The sequence below is a fragment of the Volvox carteri genome, assembly GCF_000143455.1.
Source record: "Volvox carteri f. nagariensis unplaced genomic scaffold VOLCAscaffold_32, whole genome shotgun sequence".
Lineage (NCBI taxonomy): Eukaryota > Viridiplantae > Chlorophyta > Chlorophyceae > Chlamydomonadales > Volvocaceae > Volvox > Volvox carteri.
The window spans coordinates 131,643-139,960 of record NW_003307575.1 but is presented as its reverse complement, the minus strand read 5'-3'; the positions used below and the strand labels follow the sequence as shown (position 1 = coordinate 139,960).

The window sequence follows — 8,318 nt, the reverse complement described above, 5'->3', positions numbered from 1 at the left end:
CACATTCACAGGCGAGTGCGCGTGTGTGTATGTGTGTATGTGTGTATGTGTGTATGCATGTATGTGTGTATGCATGTATGTGTGTGTATGCATGTATGTGTGTGTATGCATGTATGTGTGTGTATGCATGTATGTGTGTGTATGCATGTATGTGTGTGTATGTATGTATGTATGTGTATGTATGTATGTGTGCGGCGGCGCGGCGGCACCCGCACCTCCTCCAGCTGCGAGCTCCCCGCACTGCTCCAGAACTGCGCCAGGGTGAGCTCCAGGGTGGCAGCGCCACACACCTGCAGACTGCTCAGGTACTCGCTGCCGCCCGACAACGTCACCTGACACCGACACACACCATCACCAACAGGGAAACGTCACCACCGGTCAGGAAACGAGAGGTCAGGAAAGCGGTCCACCGTCGCGAGCAAGGAAAAACCGCAACGAAAAAGGGCAGCTAACCGAAAAACCAACCAACCAACCATACATGAAAGGTATATAGGTTTTTAATACCTAAAAAAACATATTCCTCAGTTAGAAAAAAAACTTGTTATGTTATATATTACGTTGTTGTTGCTGTTCTTGGTACAGAGTGGGAGGCTTCTGGGCCACTTGAACACACACATTATATATTATGCGTTATATTATATTTTATGCAATGTAATGTAAACAACGAACTTGAAGCGAAAGGTGAGGGGGGGGGGCGTTTGGAGGGGGCCCCGGCGCCGGCGGCAGTCGTGTGATGCGGGAAGTAGTAAGTAATCAAGGAAGTAAGGAAATAGGAATATTGCGGGACGATATCCAAAGCAATGATCAAGGGGGGGGGGCAATGATGACGAGGCGCATGATGAGGGGCATTAATACACACACATATATACAAGAAACGCTACGTAAGCGCGGGAGAGAGAGAGAGAGAGAGAGAGAGAGAGAGAGAGAGAGAGACAGAGAGGGTGGCGGGAAATCCAAAAAGGGGAAATACAGGTGGGCGCTCAAGACACGGCGCAAAGGATAACTCATGGTCAATGTCGCGCGAAAACAACAAGGGCCACATTTCTGAAGGGTGTCTCGTACAGCAGCAGCAGCAGCAGCAGTACAGGTAATCAATCGCCGCCAAAAGGGAAAAGGTAAAATAAAAAAGAAATGTGTTTCCTCCCTTTCCTCCTCAAAAAATACAGGAAATCCAAATGGCGGCGTCCAAATTAGGCAATGCATGACCCCATCAGGGTCTCACCTGAGTCCTCAGTTCATGTTGCCTGTACGAGCTCTCGGCTCGCAACTGTGTGCCGCGAATGAGGAACAATTTGGGGGTGTCGTACGGCCCGGCACGCAGCGTCAGCTCGGCCCACGTGGCACCGGGCGGTACGGCAATGAAGCTCCTGGCCACGGGTCGATGGGGTCGATGGCAATGTGGGGATGAGGGTGGTGAGGGGTGGTGAGGGGTGGGGGGGTGGGCGTGGGTGTTTGGGGTGAGGAGGTGGAAGTGGAGGATGGATGCGGCTTCAGGGGGGCACACGTGGGGTGAAGGGCCGGGCGAGGAGAGGCTGGCAGGTTCGGGGGTGAGGGGGAAAATGAAGTTAACGCATACACATACACGCACCACCCCCACTACCACCCCCACTACCACCCACCCATTCACCCACTCGCTTACCTGTGCTCAGCTCCAGGCGTGAAGCTTAACGGTCCCAACGACACGGTGCCAACACCATTACCGTTACCGTTGCCGTTACCAGTAACCGGATTACCGTTAACGCCGGTGGCTGACGTCACCGCCAGAGGCACCTGCAGGTTCGTTATGACGCAAGTCTTTCTGTTAGCGCCATGACAAGTAGCAGGGGATGTGGGAGGTGTGTATGTACGAGGGTATGTATGTGTGTTGGGGTGGGGGGGAGACACATCGCCAAATAGAAGCGACAACACTTCTCTCACCCGCCCCTCCTCCTGCTCCTCTTCATCTTTACCTTCATCTTACCCCCTCCCCCCACCCCACCCACATACACACAGACACACACAGACACACCTGTATTGGCTTGACGAGTGTGACTGGGACTCTGAAAAGCGGACCTCGCTCCGGAGCCCCCACCTCCGTGGCCAGAACCTCCCCGTAGTGAAGTCCCGGGGGAAGCGCGGTGGGGTCCACGAGCACCTGGAAAAAGGTGTATATGTATGTATGTATGTATGTATGTATGTATGTATGTATGTATGTATGTATGTATGTATGTATGTATGTATGTATGTATGTATGTATGTATGTATGTATGTATGTATGTATGTATGTATGTATGTATGTATGTATGTATGTATGTATGTATGTATGTATGTATGTATGTATGTATGTATGTATGTATGATGTGTGAAACAGGGGGGTGTATCTTCGCCCGTGGCAGCTACCCTGCGAAACCCTGCCTTCCCCGGTATTTCGGGGCACCCTCATCCAGTCACCCTAGTCAACTTCTCAGTGGATCGCTCAGGTTCCGCACCCACCACCAGCATCCAACGGAATCTGCCGGGTCGACAGCGGCGCAACTCCATTCCTGGTCGGCTCGCAGGTTAACTTTATCCCAGGTCACCACCGTCCATCAACTAGGGGCGCAATGCCTTCCACCATCGGAAGGACTTTTGACCCTAAGGGGTATCGATCCCGGGATCTCCCGGGGGCAATGGTCGCGCCTTACCAGTGGTGCCAAACCCTAGTATATATAGTATGTATGTATGTATGTATGTATGTATGTATGTATGTATGTATGTATGTGTGTATGTGTGCGTATATGTGTGTATGTATGTATGCGTATATGTATGTATATGTATATGCATGCGTATATGCGTGTAAGTACGTGTGTGTTTTGGCGAATGACGGGGGTTGAAATGGAAAGGGCAGAAACGAACGAAACTGTATGGGGGCGGGGGGGAATCAGGTGTCGCATCAGCTGCAGCCAGTGCTGAAAGCTAAGCTAAGATGTCAAAGAGAGTAGACGAACGAACATCATTCAATATATGGATATACATACGGATGCGGACGTTAACGTGGGCGACATGTAACACGTAAAACGCACTTCCCTTTCAACCTCCCCCCCCCAAATCACCCGGCCCCCCAAAAACACACACGCACACACACACACACATTCTCCCCCCATTAGTTCTGCTTCTCTTTCCTTGGCAGAGCAGCTTCACTCGCTCTCGTGGTTTGTCTTTCCCCCCCCCCCATTACCCCCTCACCTCAAAGGAGCGCCCCGCCGAATGCACCATCAGCGCGGGGGGGCAGCTGACCCAGGCGACAGTCGACTCCAGGGAAAGGCGGTCCTCCACGTCCAGGCGGGAGGAGTTGGCGGCGTCCTAGGGAGGCGGCGGTTGGAAGTTGCAGTTATTGAGGTGGTTTTTTGCAGTTGGGGAACCAGCAGGAGCAGCAACAACATATCCCCTCAGTGCAGTGAACCCAAAACGGGGATGTGCCCACGAACATCGCCATTTTGCGCCCATGGCCATTTTGCGTGGTGGGGGGGGGCCCTTGCGGAGAAATGATGTGCCACAACGAGAGGGAATAAAGTCCCATCCTGGACGGTCGAGCTTTCTTTCAGGGGGAGATTGCAAAAGCTGCGGTGTGTTTTGCTATGTATTGAGTGTTGGGGAGGCAAAATTATGTCAGACCCTCGTCGTAAATTTCTGGCCCAAATTCGCGGGGCCGGGGCAGGGTCGGAAAAGAAAAACCGTGCATGGACGTGCGGATGAATCACGTGTTGATGAGAATGACATGATACGAAAGGGGGAATGTGTCGCACCACGGCTTCAGTAAAGTAGTACCGATCTCGGAGGATGTCAGATTCCGGGATATGTAGAGCATGTAGAGCATGTAGAATACTACAGAATACTACATGGGGGCGGGAGGAAAGGGGGGAAGGAGGGGCGACCCATACACACCCTAGACCCCCACGCCCTATATTCCCCCCCCCTTCCCGCGCATACAGACAAAACCCCACATCTTCCCCCCGTTACCCCCCTACCCCCCTTCCCCCCGTTACCCCCCTTCCCCCCTTCCCCCCGTTACCCATCCTCCTCCCCCCCGCCCCCCCGCCTCTCACCTCCCGTAACCGGGGTGTTACGGTGATCCGGTAGCTCTGCACCTTGGCCGTCTCATGGGGCTCGCGCAGGTAGATGCCGCGACCCTTCGGTCCACGACCCTCCGTACATGCAGCCTCCACCTCGTACCAGGGGCCCGTACACGCCGCACCCGAGGGGGGGGAGGGGGCGGGGGAAGGGGAAGCGGCCGCCGGCGGCGCAGCAGCAGCAGCAGCAGCAGTCGAGTAGTAGTCGCGCATCAGGTAATCCCACGCGGCCTCGATCTGTGAGTCGTACATACACACACACACACACACAGGCCGCGTCCATGCCACCACACACACACCCGCACATACACACACAGAGGAGGAAGCATGCAGACAGGTAGTTAGGCAGGCAGTGCGTAGGCGGGTAGGTAGAGCATGGTGGGTGTACGAGAATGGCGACGGGAAGGAGGGAGGTACGGGGGAAACGTAGGGGGCACACCGTGTGTGTGTGTATGTGGCACGAAGTCCGCAGCCAAATTTCCCCTCCCGCCACCCTTGATTCAAATGATCTCTGATCCCCCTGTTTCCTTCAAGAAAGGTACGACAGGAAGACGACATTCTTCACGTGTTCTTGTCAAACACACCAAACCCACCCCAAACTGGCCGTACACCCGCGACCCCTCCCCGCCGCCTCATCCACCTATTTCCCCCATTCCCAACCCACATCCCCTCCTTTCGTCCTACGCTTTGATAACCAGTTCACAAAAACCCCAAACCCCTAATTTTTTTCCCTCGAATTTTCTTACCCTATCCCACCCTATATATACCCCTCGCCCCTACCTCTCCCACCCACCATCCCGTGCCGCATGCGCAGCGCATTTACCTGGATAAGCCCCCTGCCGTACGTGAGTACGGCATCCGGTGCATCGCCACCCAGTGGCAGTGCCGTATTTTCCAGTGCTCGTCGTACACGGTGGGGTGCGATGACGGCTCCTCGAGCCAGCAGCCCCGACAGCAGCAGCGCGATACCGCCACAGGCGTTGGGGGAGGACATGGAGGTGCCGTTCATCAACTGCCGCCTCTGCGTGCGTATGTATGTATGTATGTATGTTGTTACAGGGTGGGTAAGCTTCACCAGCGGCCCCTGCTCTCCCATGCGAGAGGGTCACCCTAATCCGTCACCCCATCCGACTTCAGAATGTATTCGTTGGGTTCGGCAACTCACCACCAGCATCCAACCAAATCTAGCGGATCAACGGCGCATCAACTTAGTTCCTGGTCAGCTCGCAAGTTGATGTAATCACGTCCTATACCGTCCACAAGATGGGGGGCCACCTCCAATTCAACACCCCTCAGACACTTGAGGGGTCGGCAGGCGGATTTGAACCTGGAACCTCCGGGAGCAGAAGTCAGGCCTTAACCTCTGGCAGCCACCTGCCTATGTATGTATGTATGTATGTATGTATTTGAAACAGGGGGGTGTATCTTCGCCCGTGGCAGCTACCCTGCGAAACCCTGCCTTCCCCGGTATTTCGGGCCACCCTCATCCAGTCACCCTAGTCAACTTCTCAGTGGATCGCTCAGGTTCCGCACCCACCACCGGCATCCAACGGAATCTGCCGTATATGTATGTATGTATGCACGTGTGCGTGTGTATAGTGCTTAGCGTACGGCACACGCGGTTGTTAGGAACGTTATTTGAACGTAGTTTCCGCCCTTGTGCGAGGAGCGGCGTGTCAGGAACGGACACATCCCCCCCCACACACACACATGCATATATACAACCCCCACAACACCCGCACATACCCTCCCCCCCACCACACACACACACATGCATACATACCCCGCAAACAAACCCACACCCGCACCCTCCCTCAATCCCCCACATGACCCCCCCTCTCTCACCCCCCCACCCCCCCACATACCTGTAGAGTCCACTGGGGCACGGGCGCAATCGCCCCCCCTGGCGCCGAGAACGCAACCCCCACGGCGCCGTCCGGCGTGGGTCCCCTGGAGCTCCAGTTGTACTGCAGTCCCCTGGCGGGGGCCTCCAGCACGCTGTGTCCCGCCGCCGCCAGCTGAGGCGACACGAACGCCCCCACGCCGAACAGAGCCGAGCTAGTACCGCCTGGAGGAGTGTGAGTGTACGGGATGTACGAGATGTACGAGTGTACGGGATTAGAAATAGGGAGGGGGAACTCACATCCAAGAGATCAAACTAAAAAAAAAGGACGGGGAAAGCGGGGAAGGCGTGGGTGTGGGTGTGGGTGTGGGTGAGAGACGGGATAAGTGTGGGTGAGGGGGTGGCGTGGGGAAGGCGGGGGGAGATGGGAGGAGATGAATCACGAACGAGTGAAGAAGCTGCTGCAAAGACAGACAAAGAGAGACAAAGAGAGACAAAGAAAGGGCATGAGGGGCGGAGAAAATTCTATGGTAATGCACAACGCAATCGTCAAGCCGAACAGGGGCAACTGTCGACACACAAGCTCACCGGGCGCCCCCACAGTGCTGAGCGCGGGTCCCGCATTGCCTGCTGAGGCAACAAAGATGACGTTGTGGTTGCGAACCAACTCCGTGGCCAGACTGATGAACCTGCGCTTTCACGAGAGGCGCGGAGGGTGGTGGTGGTGGTGGTGGTGGTGGTGGTGAGAGTGCATAGAGGTGATTGATGCATACTGGGACAGGAGTAAGGTGCCGACACGCAAATGCGGGCGGAGGTGGAACAGGCCCCCCCCCCCCGCCCCTCTCCCCCAGAAACACCAACTTCCCCCGACGGATTAACCTCCCCCCTCCCCCCGTGCACACAAACATACAAACACACAAACTTACTTTAGATGCACACTCTCTCCCTCTCTCACATATACACTTTTCTCTCGCTCTCCGCTCCCCCCCCCACACTCACACATTCTCTCTCACACAAACAACCAAACAAACATACATACACACATACACACATACATACATACATACATACATACATACATACATACATACATACATACATACATACATACATACATACATACATACATACATACACCATACCTGCCCATGTTGGGAGTAGTTGTGGGCTCTCCATAGCTCATGTTGATGAGGTGGGCCCCTGGAGTGATCAGGAAGGCGGGCAGGCGGGCAGGCAGAGGGGGGCAAGGGGGTGTCCAAGGGGGGGGGGAGGACGAACCACGAACGAGTGAAGCTGCTGCCAGGGCAAGGGGGGGGAAACATATCTTTGAAATCCAATCAATCAACTCAGTTAACTAACTGCCGACACCAAAAGCAGGCATTGAGGGGGTTGGCGGGGAAGGGCGGGGGGCATGCAGGAATGCCGCGTGTGTGTATTTGAGCACCCTTGAGTATGTGATCGTGGGTGGGGACGTGGGACGTGGGGCGGTAGGTGTAGGTTTAGGTCGGGGTTACATACACACACGATCACATTGCCGCCTGCCATCCCCCCCCCCCCCACTACCGTCACAACTACCACCTTTCTCCCCGTCACCCCCCCCCCACCCCCTACTACCGTTCCCCCCCGCACACACACACATACACATACGCACACACGCACTCCCCCAGGCACCCACCGTGTTGCCTAGCAGCAATAAGGCCCCGCACCACCCCCGTGCCGGTCTCCATGGACCCCAGCCGCGTGTCGCCGATCTTGCAGCTGATGATCTGAGCACCTGCGGGACAGTGTTTTTTTTAGTAATATATTCCTTATAAGGAATAAAGAGGCCATTTTGGCCTTTGGGGGCGCCCCACACTTAAGGAATACATTACGGCGACCCTAGCAACTTTGTTACTTAGGTCGGAATAAATTGAGACCCCCCCTAAATGAAAAAAAATCACTGCTGCGGGAACGGGCGCGGGAGCGGGAGGGCACCAAGAGAGCAGGAGGAAGACGAGGATGATGAGCATGAGGAGGTGCAGCTTGCAGGGAGGGAGGGAAAGACGAACCACGAACGAGTGAAGCTGCTCCAAGGAGGGAGGGAGGGAGGTGGACAACAATATTTATTTTCGACACCGAGTGCCGTGTTGGGGGCCCGAGGGAAAGCGTTACATCGGGCGCTGTAGGTTGGAAGACCCGGAGGGACATGGCGAAACACACACGCACATACACGCACGGGTCGATGACGCCATCATACAATCGCTCAGACTCCCTCCCTGGGCAGTTTCGGACTCTTTGGACGCCTTCCGGCAGGCGGCTCATCTATCTAATTTCCTTGCACATGCATATGATTTCCACACACCCCCCCCACACACACACATCGCCCCCCCACCTCCCCACCCCCCACC

General features: G+C 55.4%; 1 protein-coding gene across 1 annotated transcript in view; it reads right to left on the bottom strand.

The window, feature by feature from the left end:
• VOLCADRAFT_93498 (uncharacterized protein) overlaps positions 1-8,318 on the bottom strand; it is a gene marked incomplete at both ends in the record, with an annotated part of 30,466 nt that overhangs the window by 13,532 nt on the left and 8,616 nt on the right. Inside the window, 12 exons of the mRNA XM_002952733.1 lie at positions 216-332; positions 1,223-1,367; positions 1,640-1,770; positions 2,009-2,134; positions 3,205-3,321; positions 4,065-4,325; positions 4,882-5,109; positions 5,954-6,156; positions 6,520-6,620; positions 7,074-7,131; positions 7,607-7,705; positions 8,047-8,090. Coding sequence (XP_002952779.1) covers positions 216-332; positions 1,223-1,367; positions 1,640-1,770; positions 2,009-2,134; positions 3,205-3,321; positions 4,065-4,325; positions 4,882-5,109; positions 5,954-6,156; positions 6,520-6,620; positions 7,074-7,131; positions 7,607-7,705; positions 8,047-8,090 — 1,630 coding nt within the window. The remainder of the gene's footprint in view (positions 1-215; positions 333-1,222; positions 1,368-1,639; positions 1,771-2,008; positions 2,135-3,204; positions 3,322-4,064; positions 4,326-4,881; positions 5,110-5,953; positions 6,157-6,519; positions 6,621-7,073; positions 7,132-7,606; positions 7,706-8,046; positions 8,091-8,318) is intronic.